This window comes from Ascidiella aspersa, chromosome 6, assembly GCF_963924565.1.
Source record: "Ascidiella aspersa chromosome 6, kaAscAspe10.2, whole genome shotgun sequence".
Classification (NCBI taxonomy): Eukaryota; Metazoa; Chordata; class Ascidiacea; order Phlebobranchia; family Ascidiidae; genus Ascidiella; species Ascidiella aspersa.
In genome coordinates, this window is record NC_139452.1 from 2324678 (window position 1) to 2350452 (window position 25775).

A 25775-nucleotide genomic window follows, 5' to 3' on the forward strand; every position below is an offset into this window, starting at 1 on the left:
AATTTCGGAAACAAATCACAGCATTCAGTAGTTTTTTGGCTTGCTATCTCTAGTACCCAAAATCATGGGCATATAGTTAAACAGAAAATCACATCGTTTAATAAAATAGAGTGGCTGTGACGCGACCATAACCGACTGTGGTGCAACAAAGGAACTGTGGAGCTTTTTGTGCGTTGGCAATCAAACGACCGTGACGAGTTTTGCGACGATTCCTTCAATTCGACTGTTTGTCGAACGCAAATATCGAAGGGAAATGCTTTAAATGTTTGTTTTTCGCCCAAATCTGAACGAAAGTATTTTAGGGCGAGGTAGCAAATTGCAGGGCGAGGATTATGTTAGATCAGGGGTGGAAACATATTTTTTACGCCGGGCAACTTGAAAAGAAATTAAAAACGTAAATTTGCAAAATCTAATATTATTATAACTTTGTTATAGTTTTCCGCAAATGTTCAACTAAAGGAGAATGTCAAGAAAAGGCGAAAAAAAAGAGAAAGTATTGCGGCTATTTGATTTAAAAGTCAACATTTAGGATTTAGAGGCATGACGAAATAGGCACAGATAAAGTATTTGCACATTTCTCAAAATGTTAGCATTATCAAGTTGTAGGGGCGTTGACTCACAGCGGTAAGGTTGCGCACACAAAGTACTTAAAAAGAAGCGCTTGACTTGGCTACGGCCTTGTTTAACCACGAGCGAACCAAATCATTGGGCGCCCACAAATGAGAATGGCGGATGGTTAAGGCGTGATGCGCTCACGCGGTAAGTCGGCCATCTTCTTCTCTTGTCCGCTGGCCGCATTTCGTCGGCGGCAGAAAATACATTTTCCAAGCACTCGTCGTACAGCAACTCCTCCCCGTGAAAGACCGAATAAATAAGTCAGCTGTACTTCTGTTTTATAAACAGCTTTTGACATATTTAAGCCTGTGACGTATTCTAACTACAAGCTACCAAGTGTATGACCTTGGTAAAGTAAATTTGCGAAGTAAAGACTTTTATGCTTAACTGGCTTTTTGCAGGCTACTTAATTAGTCAATCTATTTCAAAAAAACTCAAAACCTGCTTTTCAGGTTATACGTTAATTTTTTACGAACAAAGGGAATTAGTTTATTTTACGTTCACCCACTTAAATGTGATAATTTTTTCTACGCCATTCAATTAAATGCCGATTTAAGACAGGCCGTATCCTTCTAATGTATTAACCTTGTTGTGGGGAAGTACCAAGTTAACTAATTTTTGACACAATTGTTGTGTAATTTATTATTGGTTTTCTTTGTTTAATTTGCTTCACTGCATTTCACTTCTTGCCTAATTTCGTTTTTTTGCCGTTACACTTTTACTCTCAAAATCATTCATTTGTTTTACTGTTTTAGCTTTGAAGGGACATTCCTTCGATTCAAACCGTTTTGTAGCACGAGGTTTGTCCTGTTTTTGTTGTTGTGTGAGATGGTCACAATTTAAAAAGCAAGCGAGCGAGTGTTCGCCCAAGAAAAAACCTGGTGACGAAGTCGCGTCACGCAACCTTTCTACAATGATGAAGTTTTAAAGCACAGTTGGGTGCGTGCACGAGGTCAGCGACAGGCGTTTGGCATTGACAAAAACATAGCGTAACGCAATCAAGAGACGACCAGCGCTTTTGCTTTTTTTACAATGTAGGCTATACACGCATTACGTTCATCGTGAAATATAAAGAAAACACATGTCATGAAACTTCTATATACCGAACGTGTAGCGCCACGTGGTGCAACGTTTAGGCACAAGTAAAAATGTTATGCCTTTAAAAATATTTTCTAAAAGAAGCTATTACGCTTTCCGTATAACGTTAAGTTACATGTTAATTGCCAGATTCATTTCGTATCGGCGACAACACGAGGCTGGCAAATTTACACAGCCATGTTGTTTGCATTTGGTATTCTTTCTTTGCTCAATCGTTTGTACGCTTGTTGTTATTTTAACTCTTTCTTTCTCACTCACGTTAATTACATCGCTTTTTAAATTTTGCACCTCATCTTCCACGCTTTATTTCTTATTTCAGTACGATTGGCATCAAACAATTAGTTACATTGGCACTTACACCATTTTTCTCTTCGTTGTGGTGATTCGGAAAACGTAAAACCAATAAAGCAATCCGGTTTTGGGAGAGCTTGTGAAACATTTAGAAACCTTGGGAATTGACGTTTCTGCAACATTTTTATGCGTTTGCCGCTTTTCATTGTTTTACTATTTTGTTGTTTTCCTTATCGCTTTTGTTAATACAGTTGAACTTAAACAACACGTAAAGTGTAGCGCTTGGCATCCGACAAGTCGAGATCCTACAGCTTGGCGTAACATTACAAAGTAATCAGTTATTTTTCCCAGACGAAACTTGATTCATGAGCGTTTTCCTTTTGAAAACTGACGCCATGGAGAAAGTAACGAAAAGTAAATAAATAAAAGGACGAACTACCAAGCTTATAAAGTTTGCTACAACTTATTTCTACAGGACGCTAAGCGAATCAATGGTAAAGTCCAGGCACCTTTATTATTTCAATGTTTATTTTTGAGTCCCGGTGACATTTTTGACTTATATATAAGCAACATATTTTGTTTGCCCAAAGCGTTTGAATGAGTTGCACTGAAAAAAAGTTCTGAAACTATATTTTTGCTATGCCATTGTAAATATTTAGAAGGATTTTTTCAGATAAATCTTAAGAGCTTCACAAGTGTCACTTCAACCGCTCGATGTCGCCCCTGAGCTCGATTAATTAACCGCGATCAAATGGCTGAAGCTTAATCTGAGCAAGGCTGTCAGAACAACATGGTTGGTCGTGATGCGCTCACGTGGTAAGTCGGCCAGCGGACAAGAGTGCATTTTCCAAGCACTCGTCGTACAGCAACTCCTCCGCGAACGACCCAAGATCTTTGGCGCAGCAAGTTCCATGTTAGTTGTAATCTCACCCTAAAAATGAAAACGAGTTTTACCAACTAATTTATCTGAATATGCAACATAACATACAATTGTATAAATGCATTAAAAGTATATCCAAGTGAATAACAAAACATAGTAAAGCATGCAATGCTAACGAGTAGAAGTTTAAATGGTGAGCTACCATGTCAAGTAGTTATAATTTGTTTTGTACAAGAGTCAACTTCAAGCCCAAAGTGCTGAGAAACAGTGAAGTCTAAACAAACCTTATCCATAATACCACCTTTTACAATATTGTGAAACAAACCAAACGTTTTAACTATATACGGCATATGCAGTATATAAATATATATTATATTCCTGTTTGCTCTAATTCAGGGATCTCTAAGCAATGGACCACAAAAACAAACATGACACGGGGACCAGATAGAAACTAAATTAAATCAAGGGTCTCTCACACAAGCCCGCGACACATTTTGTGAGGTCGCAACGTAATTTTAAATATATGAAATAGTTTATTACTGTTTCTTTATTTTCTTCAGCCCAAAGCAAATAGATTTAGCCATGGATTTAAATCTGATGCAGCGTTTTTTTCTTTACTGTGTTTTCTTGCTAAATGACCTTTTATGATGTCTAACGGAGTATGGTTATCCAAGGTCTGTGTGCCACATAAATGCCCAGAAAAATAAATATCTGTGGCCCGCCAAACAGTGCTTACGTTAATTGTGCTTAAATATTTTATATTTAATTCAGAATTTGTTAGTATTCCACCTTTATACAAAAAATACAACATAGAATAAAAACAGGGCGCATTATATGGAGGGGGGCCATGCTATGGCCCCGTAAAGAATACATTTTTTTCAACTTATCTATTCAAACTTTTGCACTTGTAAATTATTTCAGCCCAAATACGCACTTATATATTGGCATTTTATTTGACAGCTATGTAAACGATAAAATGTATCCCGCTTCCTAAAAGCTTTTTTACTTCGCCTTTACTGTTTGTTCAGAGAGCAGCGCTGTTAATCAGTTGATCCAGTTCTTTGCTATTTACGAGAATTCATAACGTTTTTGCAATGTGGTTCTTGCATAGCAAATGTCACCACAACCTTTGAATGAGGCTAAACGATTTTGCGTTTCGTTGCTGTTTACGTGGTTTCTGCGCAGTCGTACAGCTCTGCAATAATTAGAAAGAATGTAATTTTTATTTCAATGGAAGTTTTGCAAGTAACTACAACTCATCATTAAGCTTAAACCAATACAAGTAGACAATAACCGATTGTGACACTGTAAATAAATATGGAGCCTGAGACATGTTTGTCGAAAGCAAGCGAACCTTTCAATAAAAATTTAGATCGAATTTTCTTAAATTTATTCCAGTTAAAAATATATATTTAAAAAACATGTTCCCATAGTCAAACCTAGGTTTTATATTAAAAGTGAATTAAATGTGGCAATGAGAGAATTTAAATTAGGACGCAATAATGATCTACTTCGGTTAATTTTTAACTTCGCATTAAACCGATAAGTTGCTCGCGTTTTACTTCAGCGCTGGTTTCCATTTATTGCACGAAACGGGAAAATAGAGTTTATTACTAAGCAACCTTCCAACGTTGTCCAGGCGATCAAGAAATTAATGGTTTTACATTAGTTTGGTTTTGCCGGATTAACATAATTATTGTTTATTTAAAACAGGTTCCTTTGGCAATATATATTACTTTCTGCCAACGTTTCGGCTTACTATCCGGCAAGCCTTCGTCAGGGACTGACACACAAAGCCAACAAGACACAGTAAAATCACAATAAGAAAAAAGGAGATAAAAATGTGCGAGACGCGTTCAAAATTCACAGCGATAAAACAACGTTCAAAATATAAAGCGATAAGACAACGCGCAATTTAGAGGTTATCTTTTAGCACCTGTCGGTACGGCGCTGGAAACAAAACGTCCGTTTTGATATTCATCGTATCCGGCGTTCGGTGTATCTGCCAGGATTCGCGAAACAGACGTTTTCGGTAGTCGCTCTCTCTAGCAAGAACAGTGCCCCCATCGAAATTGATATCGTGTTGACGACTGCAAGCGTGCTGCGCCAAGGCTGACTTTTTGGCGTCATTGTTGTTCACATCGCGAATATGCTCTTTCCTGCGTGTATTGAACGATCTTCCCGTTTCTCCAACGTACACCATCGGGCAATCGCCGCATGGAATTGTATAAATAACGCCCTTCGTGTTGTTGACGTCTATTGTGTCTTTAGGATGAGACAGCAAGTGGCGTAACGTTGTAATAGGTTTTACACCAACTGCGATGCCGAAGTCCCGTAACAGGCGCCGCAAGACTTTGCTAACTGTATTCGCAGCTGTCGTCGTTTTCCGAGCAATCTCAGCCGAGCGGAACGTCAAGCGATCCAGACCCTCAAGGCAAACGAGAATATCATCATCTTGCCGGCGGACAAGGGGAACAGCACTGTCATCATGAATCGCAAGGAATACGATGAAAAGCTATTGCGAATGCTGGGAGACGCCACAACATATAAGAAGTTAGTTCGCGACCCCACATGGAAGACAGAGCGCACCCTTAAGAAATTTGTAAGTGTTTTGCACAAAGAAAAGCGTTGTGTATCCGATGTGTTGTTTCATGAGTTGCACAGTACGGACGGTGCAGCCCCGCGCATATACGGATTGCCAAAGGTGCATAAGGAAGGTGTGCCACTACGTCCAATCGTTTCTTTTGTTGGAACACCGACCTACAACCTAGCTAAGTATGTTTCACAAATATTATCACCCTTAGTGGGCAATACACGATGGACAGTACGTAATTCGTCGGAGTTTCTACAGGCGTTGCTGAAAGAACAGCCCGTAGCCGACACTGAGGTGTTGATTTCATATGACGTGGTCTCATTGTTTACTAATGTGCCAGTGGACTTAGCACTGGAAATTGCTTCCAACAGTGTTATGGCTGATTACAGCCTTAAAGACAGGACATCTTGGTCGCCGGATGACGTAGTTTCTGGTTTAAGGAAAACTACTTAACATTCAGAGGTGTGTTGTTTTATCAGCAGGTACATGGCACAGCTATGGGTTCTCCTATATCGGTGGTGGTTGCCAATATGTTTATGGAGTCTGTCGAGGAACGGGCTTTCGCTACCTTTCTTGACCCTCCCAGATTTTGGAAACGCTATGTGGACGACACTTTCGCCATCGTCGATACGCATCTGGTGGGCGCGTTCCTTGCCCATTTAAACAGCTTAGAGCCCAGCATAATCTTCACTATGGAGGAGCAGGTTAATGGGAAACTTCCATTTTTAGATGTACAGGTGATGAGAACCAGCGATGGCCACCTACAATCTCGGGTTTACCATAAACCAACAAGCACACGGAGGTACCTGAACTTCGCGTCTCACCATCCTGTATACCAGAAGCGGGGAGTGGTAACAGCGCTGTTCGATCAAGCCAGGCGGTTAACCTCGGAACCGGGCGTGTTAGAGGAGGAGCTTCGACGGATTCGCGAGTCCTTGCGTCTCAATGGGTATCCGCCGTCCTTACTGAGACAACAGCGTGCGACCTCAACGACAAATTCACCTACTGATACCAAATGGGAAGGGTACGTTACCTTACCTTATATTCCAGGCCTGACGGACGTCTTGCGGCGCCTGTTACGGGACTTCGGCATCGCAGTTGGTGTAAAACCTATTACAACGTTACGCCACTTGCTGTCTCATCCTAAAGACCCAATATACGTCAACAACACGCAGGGCGTCATCTATACAATTCCATGCGGCGATTGCCCGATGGTGTACGTTGGAGAAACGGGAAGATCGTTCAATACACGCAGGAAAGAGCATATTCGCGATGTGAACAACAACGACGCCAAAAAGTCAGCCTTGGCGCAGCACGCTTGCAGTCGTCAACACGATATTAATTTCGATGGGGGCACTGTTCTTGCTAGAGAGAGCGACTACCGAAAACGTCTGTTTCGCGAATCCTGGCAGATACACCGAACGCCGGATACGATGAATATCAAAACGGACGTTTTGTTTCCAGCGCTGTACCGACAGGTGCTAAAAGATAACCTCTAAATTGCGCGTTGTCTTATCGCTTTTTATTTTGAACGTTGTTTTATCGCTGTGCATTTTGAACGCGTCTCGCACATTTTTATCTCCTTTTTTCTTATTGTGATTTTACTCTGTGTCTTGTTGGCTTTGTGTGTCAGTCCCTGACGAAGGCTTGCCGGATAGTAAGCCGAAACGTTGGCAGAAAGTAATATATATTGCCAGAGGAACCTGTTTTAAATATACGATGCCTGGTAGCAACAGCATGTTTATTATAATTAATGTTTGTTTACATTTTTGTTATTTAGGGATATTACTTGACTGAGCAAAGAATCTCTTTCGTAAAAAAACGCTGCTTTGAAAGCAAACCTTAGATACAACAATAATAATTATGTCGACCTACTATCTGACGGTATAGTTTATATACAAACTGGTATCGGGTATCGGCTCCATCCGATATTATCGGACAAAGGTATTTCCATAAACAAATTCACAGTGAAACTTTAGACATTATAAAAAACAGATGCGAAGAAGAAATACAACAGCATCAAAGTATATTCAAGTGCATTAACAAAACATGGTAAAATGCATGCAATAATAACGAGTAGAAGTTTAAATGGTGAACTACATTAACAAGTGGTTGGAATAAAGTAGTGATCTATACAATAATAAATCAGCATTATAACTTACATTGTTTGAGTAAAACAACATGGTGTATCCAAGTATTTAAACAATCTTGTTTATTGCAAGAAAATAAGCATACAAATTTGCAATTGTTCGAAACAGTTATAAACAAAAGTAGATAAAAATGAATTAAAAGGTCAAATTAAACGTACAAAATGCAGCAACTCTAGCAATCTTTTAAATGAACTAAGTTTAGCTTTAAAAATACGTGCGACCATTATTCTTGCAGGTTTTTGTGTAAAATCGACGGCTTCGTACAGGTGCCACTTCCACCGCTCGATATCGCCCTTGAGCTCAATTACTTTACCCCAAATAAATTTCAAACTCAGCAAGCTTTAATGTTTTTAAACCAGTCCATAGAACTACTGTCAGTAAATAACTAACCAGCAGATTACTTTTAAGCATGGACATCCCGTTTGCTGATTGGCCAATAGTAGTCACGTGATGAAGAATGTACCTTGATTTTAAGGTGCAATTTTGTGTTTTTCCTTTTAAGTAAATTTATCAAATAGCCGCGTTAAACAACGAAACGCCAAACGTGACGTCAAATGCAAGTAACCTTAAGAAAACACACATTCGTTTATTTGTTAAATTGGGAAGGAGAGGTGTTACTTACAATACAAAAGCTTCAACGATGTTATCGTTTCGCGCAAAGCACAAAACGCCTTTATATTGTTAAGTTGCCAGAATTGTTATTTTCAGGGGAACCACCGGTTGGGAAGCACTGCTTTATATCGTTAAGTTGCCCAGCTGTTAATTTCACATGTTGCGATAAAACGCACCACGCCTATGGAATAAACCATTTAATAAAAGTTGGCCAAGACAACTAGAAACAAAAATAGGATTCGTGCCGAGCGCGAAACATTTGGCAATTTACAAATAATTGTCGGCAAGACTTTAGTTATTTGGGGTCCATTGTCACGTGCCCCCTTGAGCCGCCCCCGGTGATAAATGTTTATTGGCGATGTAAAATCCTTAAATATCCTTAAATAACTATAAAACGTTTACAGTGAAGAGCTAGCAGCCAACTGTGGAACAAACAACTGCTGCAAAATATAGTATTGCTGCTTCGTCAAACTTCTTCGACGCCCTAAAGTTTCTCGATGTTTCTAAAGGTGAAGGTGCAGAGTTTTTGTCTAAGAGCTTATTCTTGCATGCTCTGTTGCTCTTCCAATAAGCTAGTCCCCTATAATTTGCAAGTAAGTGAAGTTTTGTTTGAAATATGTAGACCTGGAAAATAAGAAAGCCGGTTCTAGTCAAAGAAACACTTTTGGGCTGAGTAACTGAAACTGTAGACTTAAAGTCACGCAAAAAGCGCGAGCACTTTTTAAGTCAAGAGTCTATAGTCAAATAATTTTGGTTAGTGATAGTGCAGACATTAAAGAATAAAAATAAAAACACACACGAATCAATTTTATCCTAGATTTTTGTGGAGCCCTTGTAAATTTTGAAAATATTTTTTTACGTCATAAGGTTAAGTCATTTTCTAACTTTGAATTCAACAGTCAGATCTGAAAGTTACCGAATCATTTTATAAACTTGGGTGAACCTGTTAATTAGAGCTTATTCTTGCACGCTTAATCGCTGTTCCAAAAAGTTAAACCCAAGAGTTGGCAAGCGCTCAATGTTTAGGGTAAATTATCAAGTTCTTTTCAAATTATCTCTTGATTCATTTTCAACATAGTGAGAAGGCATTGATTCTAAGCCTAAATCTCACTATACTGAAAGGAAATAAGAGATATTCGAAACGTTCAAAATGCTAACAATCGCTGTATGGGAATAAATATATTCCTTCTACGTATAAGTACAACCCCAAGCCATTATCTTAAGATTTATTTAAAACGTTCACAAAATGCCACCTTCTTCTTCTGTATGTGCTTTGATATTCCTTCTACGTCTCACTACAACCATCAACTATCATGCTCCAAAGTTTGTATACAATTTAACAAATACAGCAATCGTAAAGTTGGATGAATAACAAAGGCAGTTCTCGCGAGTTATTCTTGATTTATTTCATAGAGAGATAGTTATAATCAGTCTAAAATAGCGTTGGGGTGCAAGGCCTCGTCCCATTTATTTGAGTCTCACTAAGGTAGGAAATTTTATGATTTTATGATCAGTAGGAAATTTTATGAGGCTTGTGTATGTTCCGTTTAACAACGCTATCTTAATGTGAGCAAAATTAACAAGGAGACGGCTATGGTGTGTGTAAGTTTCGTTTCAAACTGGAAAACTTACCATTTATCAGTATTATACTTTTTAAATGTGGTTTTTGCGACCCAAATTTAGGTCACTAGTCCAAACTACAAACTGGTATCAGATATGACGGGTATCGGTTCGGCCCTGTATTATCGCACATTGGTGGGTCTTATATAAATTCACCATTAAGCTTCAAGCATTTATAAAACCTAAAAAAAAAACGACTATTCGACACAAATTTATTTAAATATGCAAAGATGCAAAAAATATGTACAATTATAAAAAGCAATAAACGTATATCCAAGTACATAATAAAACATGGTAAAATGCTCACAATGCTAACCACTAGTTTAAATGGTGAACTACAACGTCAACAAATAGTTGATGCAACATTCTCTATACAATAACGAATCAACATTATAGCTTACAGCGTGTGGAGTAAATGAACATGCTTTATCCGATTGTTTAAATAATGTTATTTATGGCAACAAAAAATACAATCAAATTTGCAGTTGATCAAGACAGAAAAATAAAACAAATATAAACAAAATAAAACACTACAGACTATTGAATAAAACAAAAAACATCTAAAAATATTTAAAAAGAACTAAGCTAAATCTCGAAAAGAATCTGTCGTTTTTGAGATAAAAATAAATTAAAGGTTAAATTAAACGTACAAAATGCAGCATTTCTAGCAATCTTTCAAATAAACCAAGTTTAACCTCAAAAATACGTACAAGAATAATCTCGCAGGTTTTTGTGCAAAATCGACGGCTTCATACAGGTGTCACTTCCACCGCTCGATGTCGCCCTTGAGCTCCATTAGTTTACCGCAAATAAATCTCAAACTCAGCAAGCTTTAATGCTCTTAAACCACTCCATAGAACTACTGTCAGTAAATAACTAACTTGCCAAATACTTTTCAAGCATCAATTAGCCTGGACATCCTGTTTGCTGATTGGTCAATATCAATCACGTGATAGAACAATGTACCTTGGTTTTTATAGTTAAATAAATTGAACAAATAGCCTTGTTAAATAAAGAAAAGCCAAAACGTGACGTCAAGTGATAAAAAACGTGACAGGTAACCTTAAGAAAACACATATTTAGCGTTTTTGTTAAACTAGGAAGGAGAGGTGTTACTTACAATACAAAAGCTACAACGATGTTATGGATTCGCGCAAAGCACAAAACGCCTTTATATCGTTAAGTTGCCAGAATTTATATTTTCAGGGAACCACTGGTTGGGAAGCACTGCTTTAAACCGTTAAGCTTGCCCAGCTGTTAATTTCACATGTTGCGATAAAACACACGACGCCTTTGGGATAAACCATTTAATCAAAGTTGGACAAGACATACTATAAAGATAATTATGATTGTGCCGAGCGCGAAACATTTGCCATTTACACAGTAATTGTCGGCAAAGGCTGTAGTTATTTGGCTGCATTGTCACGTGCCCCTGGAGCTAAATAGTTTAGGGGTAAGATTTCGCTTGAATATCCGTAAACTTTTTTATAATCCGTAAAATCTTTTAGAATTAGTGATTCTTAGTCGGTGGTTGTACTGAAATTGAAAATACCATCTGTAGCTTACTAAGTAAAAAAGGAAAATAAAAATCAGGCACAAAAACAGCTGTATACCCTTATTTTAATTTAAGCCCTCTAAACCTACTTTACAATCAACAGTTTCCGAACCACTATAAGTCATCAGTAAAGATTGAATAAAAATAATCTTACTTTATTTTTTGGCGAATAAAGAAAGAAAGCAATAAGTTTATTCCCTGCTAAATTTGAGTTAAACTTTTTAGCAAATATTCGATTATTTGTTATATGAAAAACTAGTTTGCCAATCAAAAGCCACGTTGATTTATATTTGTTTTGTCAAATGCCGACGAAGTAGGTTAAAGGTCACCGCTTTGTTTGTCAAATATGCTGACACACAATAAAGTTCTAACAGATATTGGTAATTTTTACTAATCCTGCAGTTTGTTGTTGTTCTAAATGGTGATTTTATATGTAACTACTTCTAAAAGTGTTTAAAATAGTTTTACAACTTTGCAAATTTAAATATTCGAATAATTTCGTCTGACTCATTTTCGTCAATTTTGTGAAAATTGATTTTGATCTCTCGCTTAACAAACGCAAGACATAAAAAAAGGAAAGGTGTTACGTAACAATGCCGAGCGCTGCGTTGTATTGTGACGCGTGTTAACAAACAATGGTTTGAGTTTTACAAATGTGAGATCCTTGATATTTAACTTGTATGCGGGAATAGACGACCACTGCTCTACCAACCCAACTATCAACAAAGTAAACAAACCAATGCTTTTTTGTGTGTAAATATTTCCCGATAATAAAATCGCACCCTTTATTTACGCCCTGCGCAGTTTAATTGAATCAATGCTTGTTTTGTAACAAAGTGTAATTAGTAGGTTTTCAACAAAGTGTATAGGTTTTAATAGAAATGAAAGAAAGTTTAATTTGTTGCTGTTTTAAATGAATAACATATATATATTGTTTACCCTTATATTGAATATCTTAAAATCAAACATACGCTGTAAATATTCGTTAATTTCGGAAATAAAGGATCGAAATATAAACTTTATGCAGTTTTTGGCTTTCTATGAGAAAACTAAAAAGTGACAATAAACTGGAATACTTAAAGTCAATTGGAGGATAATAAATAAGAACCTTTGTATATGGCCGTATGTGTCTAATTCTAAATAGAGGAATAAGGTAATACTGTATAGGAACAAATTGTATTCAAATCTTGAACTTTTGCACAACCGTGCTTCATCAGGTCAAAGTATAAATGAAAACAATTAAAATGCACGTAAAAGCAGAAGCGCGAGTAAAAGGCGATAAGAATGGTGGCGTATAAGATATCCACAGGCACATGCTAGCAAAAACGTGGTAAAGACAAAAAAAATAATAATTTTGAATAAGTTTATTTTTTCAATTCAAACCACGTCTTGCAAGTTTTAATGTTTGGTCGCATTCTTTGATTTTCTTACTCGCCAAAGGATGGTCGATTTTTCTCCACAACTTGATTGCTGTTTTGGAACTCTGCATTGATTTGTCATATAGCTTCATTTGCAGATAACATTCACCCATATACAAGTGACAATCTGCAATAAATCTGCAATTTTTATCGGTTTCAGTGGTAGAATGAAGTTCGATTTCTTGTTCAAAGCATTTCACCGCATTTTCAAACTTGTCAAGTTGTTGATACGAATAACCGACATTATGTAATAAATATTTTCTTCCTTCTAATGTAAGAAGTTTTATATATTTCTGTGCTTGTTCGAAATGATCAACAACCAGCTGATGTTTGTTTAATTTAAAGCTACAAACAATGAGTTCCCCATAACATTTTCCAATCACAACATCTATCTCTATAGTTTTATCAAAGCCCAAAATCATTCCCAGAGAAGTTTCCAGTGTGTTATAAGCTTCCTCGTTTCTATCAAGTTGGTTGAGACAAATTCCAGTTTTTAATTGCACATATGGAAATTTCACATATGGAAATTTCTTCTTGAAACTGATCTAACGCTAATTTGTAATTATTATTGTTTGCATTATAAATTCCAATACACGTATACATTTCAGCTCTGACACGAGCTTTGCGAGACTGAAAATGTTTACTTGAGGGGTAGAGCTCATAAGCTTCTTTATAGAAATCACTTGCTCGTAGAAAGTTTTCCTGTTTTTCGTAACTTTTGGCCCAGAGCCATTTACATCTAGCAGGGAGATGATATTTGCTGTCTGGAACATAATTCTTACTTTTCGAAATATTTTCCGCCATTTTAACTGCCCTTTCAGCTTCTGTGTAATTTTCCATGTCGACGTAAGTTTGACAAAGATTCAGCAATGCAACTGCTGTGTCGTGATCTGAAGTTTCATCGAAGGCCTTTTGACGACATTGAAGTAAATATTTCTCGCCGTATTCAATGCTTTCTTTGTATTCACCAAGTTTATAGTAATATCCAGCAAAATATACATGTGCGCCTTCCAAAACATTGTCATTTAGAAAAAGGTTAATCATATTGCCGGCCTTCTCTAGCATTCCCTCGTCAATATAATGCTTCAAATTACATTTAATTGCGTGTTTGTACATAGTTGGATTTTCACCCCAAAGTGTGCTTCGTGTATCAAAAGCATTTTCGTAGCAAACAAACGCTTCTAACTTTAACTCAAGTTCATCGTAACATCTTCCCATTATTAGTAAAGTTTTACAACGCCATGGATCGTGGTCTTCCATAAAATCTAACGCATGTTTAAAGAACTTCAAAGCGGTTTTATGCTGATTAAGATGATAGTGACAAAAGCCTTCAAAACTTAAACTTGCTACTTTTTCTTCTTTTAACTCAAATATATTTTCGCTCTTGGCTTTTTTTGTAACCTCAATTGATTCGTTATATAAACGCAAAGACATCAGAGATAGTGCAATACGTAACCAACGTAACACATCTGCTTCAGATTGCTTGTTGGTAAACATTTGCAATTCGGAAGCAAGTAAGAAAAATTCAACAATTCTTGATTTTCCAAATACTTCTAGCAACAAATCATGAAAGGTTCATCTTTCGTCAAGATAATCGCACTGGCCGGAGTATTTGAAGTAAACCCGCAACCTAACTTCACAGGCGAAAGCAAGTGCGGACATAAAATCATCCGATTGTTGCTGTGATATTTGGCTTGGAGTCAATTCCCGCAGAATATGGAAAGAAGACGACGATTTGCAATTATATCGTCTACCAAGTGCTGCTATAAACAAAGTGACGCTTCGAAATACGACGTTTTTTATGTTTACTGAGTTTTCAATATCCATCAAAGTCAAGCATTTATCGATGTTGAATTTGTCAGAATCTTCTTTAAGTTGGTTTTCTAGATTCTCATCGAAACGAGGTTGTTGTAAGATGTCAATTGTTTTCATCTTCATTTGATCGTAGATTGCATCATCGCCACAAACAAAGCATATTTTAGTTAAAATATCGCCCAAGTGGTAACCGTTTTTAAGGTCAATATCCCGTCCAAGATATTCAAGCATTTCAGAAACCGGTTTGATCAGCTCAGTATCCCAGGGTTTGTTCGGTGTAGCTGACCTTCCAAGTGGGAACTTGCAAGCATGTGGCATCATTCCATCAAACGAAATGCCACGAGGTGTGTGCGCATCAAAGAACCAATTCTGGTCGTTTTCCTGATCATTATGGAATGGCAAAGCTACGCTTGGTATTATGGTTTCACCAAAGTTTACAACCACAACTTGAAACATCACAGACACCCAACGGAAATATTCAAGTATATCGCCATAATCTGAACGATTTTGAACACCTTCTTCCAACAAATAGATGTGCTCGAAATCTGAATAAGGAGTGATTTCATGTCTAGCAAGTGATCCCATTCCAACCAAAGCATATTTACAAGGAGCTGGACCTGTAGCTTCCACACAAAACTCCATTATATCTGCCATGAGCCACTTGTATTTTTCTGTGATGATTTTTTGTAGACTCTCAATCAGACTAGTTCTACGTTGATCGGTTTCTGCAAGTGAAATTGCTTTTAACGCAATATCCTTTATCCAACACCGAAAGTCTTTAACTTTAGTGACAGATGCTTCAACCAGTTGCTTCAAACTGTCCACACTGGTGTCATGGCTGCCAGCAAGTTGAAGAACATGCGAACAAAGCTCATCGAGATCTTTCTCAACCTCAGCAATGTTGTCAGGTTTTCTCACAACAGCTGCATTTAACAACACGGCGCTGCGAATGAGAGATATTTTCTTGTCGCGTCCTTTCGATAATCGAGCAATTATTTTATACGCAAGGCCGAGTCTGTGAATGACTTTAGCAGATGTCTTGGGGTCTCTTTCTTTTCCGTTTGCAAAGCATTGTGACTTTAACTCTTTTGCTGAAGGTTCAGTAAAGCTTGTCAAATATTCAACAGACACGATGTTTCCCATTTTAGGATTAAACTGACTAGCTGTGAAAAAGAAAGTGAACTTTCTTAAATGTTGTGAATTTTAACAAATAAAAATTTTAATAGTAGAATATTCTAGCAAAGCTAGCCAGTCAATATTAAGATATATATATTTATTTCTCCGGCAAACCGTCGTCAGTATTTCCTAATTAATGTAAATTTCCATTAAATAAAACGTAGAATAAACAATAATTAATATAATGTTTCTAATTAATCTTCATTCACTTTGAACATGGTGGAGAAAGCACTGAGTATATATTTACTTCACGTTCCTTTCCGTTTTTGTAACATAATGACCTTAATTCATTTGCACGTTAAAAAGTTTTAGATTTGCAAATACTAGCTTGATTATCTGAACACCCTTGCTTATTTTTACTGATTGTTTAAAGTAGCGCAAACCACATAGAAAGCAATCGTGTTGTTTGAATATTAACTACACATCTGTTTTAACAAACTTTAAACGACTTCTAAAACACAAGCAACCAAGTCCTACTGACTGTGCGTTAGCCTACATTGTACCTAAAGCTCAACATTATGCTTAAACCGATACTAGTAGGCTGGTTGTGACGCGACAATACTCGATTGTGACGCGATAAGAAATATGGATCCATGAGCCATTGTTTGTCGAAGCGAGCAACGAGCAAACATAATCCTAGTGATGTTTGTTTTAAACCGTAACGAAAATGTTTCAGGTCGAAACAACAACTTGTAGTTTGGATCAAATTGTTTTTACTAACTGTATTCGATTGAAGAAAATGCACAACTATTTATAAGTTTATTAAATAACACGTTAGCGGTAACTTCTTGTTTAACAATTATGTTGTTTGTGGGATTGAATTCACACATAATCCAAACAAAAGTTTGTTACAGGCCAAATATCAATGTCTAAGATTAGCAGATTGCTTGTCATATTAAAAAGTAAATTGTAAAACAGTGGCAACTTAATAAGTATAAACATGACTTCAATTAACTGATTTTGATAATTTTAATTTGTAAATGTAACAAATTTAGTTAAAACTTGTTTTTTGTGCGGCAATTTCGGAAATGAAATAAGTTTCATTTTTTTTCCAAACCGTTAAAAAGCTGTTTTGTGGATCTTTATCACCGTCTAGCGGACAAACATTTATTGAACATATTTTGAAATATTTAATGGTTACATTAAAACTTGACTTATGTATTTTGCTATACTGTAAATTGTGTAACATGTTTGCCTTGAAATAGATCGAAAATATATGGGGGCCTAATTGTTGCAGTGCAATGTGCGGTTTGGAATAATGTACCGTTGAAAAATATAAACTTAGCTGAGAGCGCCTGTAAACCTCGTTTACTTTACTCAATATACTCTAGTATTGGCTCAGCTCTGAATGGACTGAATACTCCAGTGAACTTAACTTTTTACGGACAATTAATCTCAAAACTTAGAAATAACACAACAGCTTTACACAAGGATCATTTTAAACTTAATGCTCATGCCGCTTTAGCTTTGTTTAATGTTTAACTAGTTCTAGCAATATCAGCAAGGCCTATGTATTACTTATTAGTAAAACCTCTAACTAGTTTTAAAATAAAAAATAACAATAAATTGAGTTGTATGTTGTCCTACAAGTTGTTTTAAACCTAAAGAGAAAACACCATCGTAGCAGTTGCGTTGTACGTTATTATGTAAGTTTCCTGCAAGTCACATTAATTGGCACTTCAATTTAAAGCAATAAACTAAATTCCTGCCAAATTCACCCCTAGACAATCAATTAATTGCCAATCTACCATTGCGTTCTTGTAGCTTCCAGCATGCTTTGGGCTGTAAAGAAGTCAGTTTGTTGCAACGGTTCAACAAACCTTGTTCATTTAAGTGTTTCTACAGCGGGCCTTGGTTGAAGAAAGAGTCGTAAGAGTAATTTAAGTGCAGAAAACCGCTTTCATGTTGACCTTTTGTTTGTATTCATTATTATACTTTTATGTTATTACATTCTGAGGCTAATATGTTTTAATGAAGGTTATACAACTTTAGATATATCTCCACTTATTGGTACAGCGGAAGTTTTTTATATCTACCTACATTTTGTCGTTGGTTTTCTGTTATCTCTAATTTTATGTTAAAAGAATTAAACTGTATGGATAATTGTACAACAATAGACGTTTTATACAGAATAATTTTTGAAGTTATTTAAAACTTTGTGTGAGAAAAGGTTATGTGCTTTGTTTTGAGGTTGATGGTCATTATGCCTTGGTCGTAAGATTAAGGTTTCATTAATATCTTGTGGGTTGTTAGCATATTGTCTTTAAATACATTTATTTGCTTCGGTTTTCAATTTTGTACGATTTTAGTTTGACCTTTTCGTTGTTGAAACATTCTGTTTAAACTTTTTGTTTTGACATTTGTTAATAAAGGATTTTGTTCTTGATGTTTGATTGTTTAAGGGAAGTTGATATTTTCTTTTTTTGGTTTTAAAGATTTTTTTTATGGTTTTTGGAAGGCAATATTTTGTTTTTGGTTGTTTGAAGGTAATATTTTATCTTTATCTTTTTTGTTTGTTCAAAGATTTTTTTCTTGTCTTTTTTGGTTAATTGGAAGGTTTTGTTCTTTTTGGTATTTGAAGGATTTCGGTGTCTTTTTGGTTGTTTGCAGGAGATTAAGTTCTTGTCTTTTTTGGTTGTTTGCAGGATTTTGTTTTACGTTTCATGTTTGTTTAAAAGACTTTTTTTGTCGTGTTTGGTTGTTGTTTTTCCTTTTTAGGTTGTTTGTATGCAATATTTTGTTCTTGTTATTGGTTGTTTGTAGGAATTTGTTTTCACTATTTTAGTTTGTTTGTAGGACTTTGTTTTTACCTTTGACAGTTGTTTGTAGGACTTTGCTTTTGTCTTTTTTGGTTGTTTATAGGATTTTTATTTTGTTTTGTCTGCAATATTTTATTTTGTTTGAAGAGTTTTGATTTTTGTTTGTAGGACTTTGCTTTTGCCTTTTTTGGTTGTTTATAGGATTTTTATTTTGTTTTGTCTGCAATATTTTATTTTGTTTGAAGAGTTTTGATTTTTTTTGGCTTTTTTAAGTAATTTCTTTCTCTGTTTGGTTGTTCGTTTGTTATTTTGTTTTAAACTCTTTGGTTGATTGAAGACTTTTATTGTTGTAACATATTTTGTTGGGAGGATTTTGTGTTCAATAATATTGTTTTTACCATTTTTTAGATACAATTTTGTATATGGCGATAGAGCAAAAAAATACTGTGTAGGTATTCCACTGACAAACTGTCTTGTGGTCGTACAAGTTATGTTAGCGGCTCAAAAAACGTGTGAAATTTGTGCAGTCAAATCTAACCCTAGCTTGTATTTAGCTTATTGTTTTCTATAACCTACCGCACGACACTATATACTTACTGAAAGCTCAACAAGCTGTTTTTCTGCGCAGAACATCAACTTCCAACCGAAGACTGCAGCCAACAAGGAAAGAGCAGCAAGTTTAGCGGAGCACGCAGCAGCTGGTAAGTTTTCCTGCGTGAACCACAACACTTACTTGTTTCACATTTAACGTTGGTTTCAGATACGCAGATTAAAGCGCCTCTCCTTTGATAAAGATGGAGCAACTTTACAACGGATCATCATAATGTTTCACAATCAAGGTAAATGAAAAATTTGGTTTTAGAATATTAAGTGCTGTAATTACCTCAGAATAAACATGGGCTATAAAAAGATAGTCTTACTTTCTGCTTAAGTCACATATCTGAACAAACTTTTTTACCAAAGTATGCAATAACAGAATGCGAATCAAAAGTTGTGCCTAATATACCAGTGCAATAGCATTTGTGACAATCGCTCACTTAAACTTGCTGAATAATGTAGTACAATACTCTTAATACATAATTAAGTAGTGCAAAATGTAGTGAAGAAAGGTTTCTGGTATTAGAAACATCATACTCTACTTTAAGTTTTTTTTTGTTACACCTTTATGTTTGTTTTGAATTTGCTTTTACAACGGAGTTACATTTTTACACAAATGCTTTTAGAATGAGACCGAAATGCATATGTTTAATGTTTGTGTGTAAAGGAACATTACTTTGTCAAACTCCCATCAGTTAACTGTATTGAAAAACGCCATTTAATGGTAAGTTTGGATTTTGCTTATTTAATTCAAGATTACGTGTAAGGTTAGCGATTTTCTTTCGCGTTTGACATGATTTACCAAGTTTCCTCTCTCGTCAGTCGGGCGTGTTTAAAAAATTTAATATTTGCAACAACAAAATTTAAATTTAGTTATTTTTTCTTTTTTTATAGTTTGTTTACCAAGACGCTTACAAGTTCAACAACAACTTATATCATTATAAAGCACCGTCTTCTATCAAGTGACGTAACAATAGTAAATTGGCTGTAGCGCGCGTCAACCTCGCTTGTGGGATTTTATATTTATTTGTTAAAAGCATAAACATGTCTTTAATCTCGTTAATATATTGGGTTATCTCGATGCTATGTTGCGCAATATCGGTTAAATATTGCTCAATACCGCTTCTACATTTCGCAATTTCGCATCTGTGCTGCGTAAAATCGGTCATATATAGCGTAATCTCGGTAAGGCATTACGCAACACCGGTTCTAAATTTTGCAATGTCGCATCTGTGCTGCAAAAAATCGGTCATATATTGCGCAATCTTGGTATTTCATTACGTAATTTCAGTTCATTTTAGTCTGCTTAGCGTAAGTTTTTTTATTTATTTATTCGTGCAAAGAAAGCCGAATATTTACCCAGTTATGTTTCTTCATTTCAGACTTCGACTTCTTCAACTAGAATCCAGCCAACATTCCAAACAAGGGCCAAGATTCAGTATCATGTGATAATTGTCAAGTTTAAAACCAGTATTTATTAAGTTTTGTTTTGAGATATTTTCCTGGAAAAGTAGGAATCAACGCGAGTTCAAGAAGTTAAAAGAAGGTCAATATAGTAAATTTATCAGCACTTGATTAAAAACTTTTGTCTATCTAAAGTGTTTAACTAAATTGGCCGATTTATTGTGGCATGCCGATTGAGTGTGTCATATTTCGAAGTCAAATAACTAACCGTGCAAGAAATTCTCTACAAGATATAGTTTCGTCGAATAATCAACATAAACATTAAAATTGCAGATTTATCAGATCACCAACATGAAGGAATTTACCCAACATCGTGTAATTATTGTCGGGTTAAAGCTTTTTATTTATTTACACTTTTGTTTGAAGATTCCTGGCGCTTCATGGACAAGATGGAATCCAAGTGAACTCAACGAGTTTTAATCAAAGGATGGAGACAAGGTGAATACAACCAACTTTTATATACATTTATTGTTATAATCACAACTTGTGGATGTTGTTGTCAGATTTTTGTGGATTACAGTAGATCAGTTACTATTCTTGACCAAATCCATGACGGTCAGATATATTGTTTGTATGTTGACAGTGTAGCTTGTTAGGTTGGCTGGTGGACGGTGTAATGGTTGGCTGGTGGACGGTGTAATGGTTGGCAGATGGTCAGTGTCATGTTGGCTGGTGGTCAGCATCTTGACAGTTTGCCGGTGTCATGTTGGCAGGTGGTTCCCTTTTTGGTGCCAATGCCATTGACAAAGGTGGCGGGTTGTGGTCAGTGTCATGTCATATTGTCGGGTGGTCGGTGTCATGTTGGCTTGTGGCTGTTGGTTTGCTGTCCTTCACTGCATGTTAGTGTTATTTTGGCCGATTGCCAGTGTCATGTCATATTTGCTGGTGGTCGGTGTCATTGGCAGGTGGTAATCTTTTAGGTGGTGACTTTTCAATGCCAGTCTCATTGACAAGGTAAGCGGTTAAGTGCCATGTTAGCAATTTATCGCTGGCATTTAAGCAGATTGCCGGTGTTATGTTGCCAAGTGCTTGCTGTCATGTTGACAAGTGGTGCTGCTGTCACGTTGGCAGTTGGTCAGTGTCATGTTTGTTCACATACGATCTATATTTTCATTTACAGCTTACTTGCGTTGACAATAATTCTATAGATCACCAACGATGTTTATAAAAGCCTATATTTGCAAAAATTAGGAAATTCTTTCAGTCACGTCAGCTGGTCTAGTTACGTCATTAGGGCGCGATATAGAACAGGCGATGTCTTCGTCGCTGCCATGGCAACCAGAAAATGACGTCTAAGTTTTCAGCAAATGTCTAATATTGAGGTAAGCATTTTATAATCACTGTTTTAAGACGACTCCCTGGAAGATAATATATTGCGACTTTGCTACATTAATTATTGCTAAAGCCCTTATAATTATTATTAAGGAACTGACAATGTTTATAAAAGCTTAATATTTTTGGTAAAAAATCTGAATTATTGCAGTTTTGTTACCGTGTTTAGTTAGCCATTTCGTTTCGTATTGAATATTCATTTCAACGGTCAATTTATTAGATCATGAATAAGTATTACTTAAACTGATAATAACGAGAGTATCAGAAAATACATACAAAATTTAAAATATACTTGAATAAATTTGTATTTTAGAACATTTTCAATATTGTGACCAACTTCCAGCTAGAATAAGCAACTTTGACAAATGGTAAGTTATACAAATTATGTATTTCATTGAATAATATGGCAGAGTATATCCTATTCAATGTTAGGTTGCTTGGACTAACAAATGAAGCATTGGAATCATGGATGTTTCTCGACTTGCTCTTCTTTGAGCTGAGCCTGCATAGCTCAGTTTGTAGAGCGACGTCCCCAAGTTGACCGGAGGTTGTGAGTTCGAACCTCACCACACACTAGTTGTTTTTCTTGCCTGCTCTGCTTGCATTAATCGACAGATTCGGTTAGTCTGTGATGGCTTACGGTGCTAACACAATACAAATTGCTTTGCAGGTGTTAATCCAGTTTAATCAGAAACAACAGAAGTCTTTATCTGTTATAATTTACATAAACTTATACCGCAGTAACATGTGCAACTTATTCAAATAGAATATAAAACAACAATGTTACATGAAGCAAGTAAATATGATAACGATAATAAACATATTAGCATAGTAAGCAAATGTAACGTAAAGACGAACAAGCTGTAATACAATGACTGGAGCTCCCTACTGCTCGAAGCACGGACAAACTAAGATTAAAGTCACGTGAGCCCGACACATAAATTAAAGCGCATGAGAGAAAGGAAAACATGGAATACTTAAACAATAACTTAACAAACTCATCATTGTTTTATTTTTTTAATTGTTTAATAGTTTTCCATTTTGCAAAACCATAGACAGACGAACTGCAGATGCCCCTTTCTTCGTAAGGCAATCAGCAAGTTGTTCTTTGGCATCTATCCATGATATCGAAGTGATTTGCTTTTGTGTAATCATTTCCCTTAATGAGCTGATGTCTATTCTTAAACGTTTTTTGTAGAATACATAGAAGAAAATAGGGAGTGGTTGTCCGTAACACCTTCTATTGGCAAGCTTTCATGTGATTGATTGTTGTACATGACTTCATTCCATAGTGAACTCAGAAAGATTGCTGCATCAAGGCCATCTGACATCGCTAAGGTTTCAGCAGCTAATGTACTTCGAACAACTCTTCTGATCCTCTTTGACTTCCAGCTCAATAAATTACAAGATCCATTTTGGCCCACCAAAAAGACAAGATAAGCGCTTTGGCTGCCACCATCCATTAAATTAGCAAACGCTGCATCTGTAAATACAACTAGCTTCAAGTTCTTAATATCTCCAAGATCAGCATATTTCAAATTAATATGGTTGCTTTGTGTTTTGCGTATTATCTTGTTGCATTCAAGAAGATCACTCACTTTACATTTCTTAAAATTGGTTGCCAGCAAACAAACATCAAAACCGATGTCCGGCCTGGTTTGAGTTGCAACCCAAAGCAACATTCCAATTTTTGAACGAAGAGCTTTCTTTTCTGATGTATTTAATTCACATGTATGCTGTTGGCTTCCGTTCATTTGAAATTGGAATTTCCTGTAACGCAGCCACATACTTTTGCTGGTTCACACTAATTAGATCGCTTGTCTGATCTAACTCAAGTCCAATATGCTTAAAGCAATGTTCATCTTCCTTTCCAATAGAGAACGTTTGCCGAATGTTGTTTATCACCGAATTCTCAAATTCAGTAGAGCCTGCCCATAAAAAATCATCAACATAGACAGATACAAATCCAAATAACGACTTGTCATTAAACCATAAAAATATTGCACGGTCTAACAAACACAGTTTAGCTCCACATGATAACATAAACTTCTTTACTAAGTCCATAAACACATTTTCTTAGTTTCCAAATAATACCTGTTGTTTGCCTCCTTAAGCGGTTTAAGATAAACATTTCTGTCTAAGGATTCCCCTTGTAGAAAGGCAGTTTTAATATCAATAGATTTTAATTTCCAACCTTTTTGTTTTGCTACACAAAATAGAACTCTTAATCCATCTTTGGAGCACGTTGGAGAATCCTTGTCAAGTTCTTCTCGATTGTGCTCTTCGAAACCACGTGCAACCAATCTTGCCTTAAGTTTCAATCCAAACGCTGTGTCCTTTAATGTGCAAACCCACCTGACAGATACACACTTTTGATTATTAGAAGGGACTTCATCATATACTGCATTTCTTTTCCAACTATTTAGTTCATCCACTTTCGCTTCTTTGAAAGAAAAATCCGTGTAATAAACTTTATCCACATCAACAGGTTCTGAATCTGGCTCTGGAATTAACTGTGATTCAGCATTTTGCTCAGATGCTAGTTCTAAGCCCGTAACATTTTCCAGATTTAACCAGGTCTTAGTACCCTTAACATTACTTGCAATACTCTATATTATATGCATTCTTGTATTTGCCCTTTTGCTTTACCAGCACGACCTTTAGCTTGGCACAAATGTCCATCATGGACAAACTGAATTCTCTTACTCAAGAGTGAGGTGCCTTTGGATAACAATTCAGTACCTGTTGTACTAGAATCTGTTTTAACATCCTCTACTGTGCTTCTTTTTTTCACATCGGGAATTGAATCTTCATCACTTGATGAAGAATATTCTTGACTTTCGTCTTCTTCGTTTCATGGCTTTTCCGGTTCAGCAACCACAGCTGGAACAGCAGGACTGTGTGCATCGCTATGTTTATTTACATGTTGCACCCGACATGTATGTACCCTTACATACTGACCACCATGCCTAATGAAAACAATAGAACCATCTTGGCCTAAAACATGTGCAGGTCCATGCGAAACATGGGTATTTTCTCTCTTATAATACACTTTATCTCCCACTTTGAAAGCACCATTACTTGACCTTGTTTGTTTTCTGAATGCCCTTCGAATTTTCTCTGAAGACTCAGCTAAAACAAAGGCTCGGCGTGCTGCATGTAATGCAGAAATGTGCATGCCAATATCAAAACTTGTCGTCTGACCCTCTAACGCAGGAAGAAAGTCCTCGACTACAGAAGGTAAGTTAACATTGTGGCTGAATACAAGTTGACATGAGCTAAAACCATTATTAGTTATAAGTGAATTTTTAGCACTTAATGCCCAAGCGAGAGATGTTTCCCAATCACATTTAACATCTGATTTTATTTTGCACAGTATCTCAGACAAAACTAGGTTATGTCTTTCGCACAAACCATTTGACCATGGTGAGTAAGCAGCTGTAGTTAAAATATTTATATTAGAATTCTCACACATGTCATGAAACTCTGCATTGTTAAATTCCAATCCATTGTCACTTAAAACCTTCTTAGGTGCACCAAATATACTAATCCAGTTCTTAAGAAAACACTTAACGATAGTAGATGACCTTTTGTTCATGATCACTACAGCACTACTAAATCGAGAAAACATATCAATAAAATGTAAATCCATTGCAACTGTTTCATTGAACTTTTCAGACCAAGAAAAGCCAACAACTGGTCTCGGCGGAGGCTTTTTGTGCATCTTGCAGATATCACATGAGTTTATGACTTGTTCAAGCACATCAGAATACTCTGGAATCCATTTGTCAGCATTTTTT

The 25775-nt window shown here is 36.2% G+C and overlaps 2 protein-coding genes across 2 annotated transcripts; both read left to right on the forward strand.

Annotated features, from left to right (window-relative positions):
• The first annotated feature begins 3531 nt into the window (after window positions 1–3531).
• Window positions 3532–5930, forward strand: LOC146139127 (uncharacterized). Its single transcript, XM_083391687.1, has 2 exons — window positions 3532–3558; window positions 5226–5930. Exons 1-2 carry the CDS (start codon window positions 3532–3534, stop codon window positions 5928–5930), a joined length of 732 nt encoding a protein of 243 aa, XP_083247813.1.
• On the forward strand, window positions 5930–6976 carry LOC146139128 (uncharacterized). Its single transcript, XM_083391689.1, has one exon. The coding sequence runs from the start codon at window positions 5975–5977 to the stop codon at window positions 6974–6976; it is 1002 nt and encodes a 333-aa protein (XP_083247815.1). The 5' UTR covers window positions 5930–5974.
• The last annotated feature ends 18799 nt before the right edge of the window (window positions 6977–25775 follow it).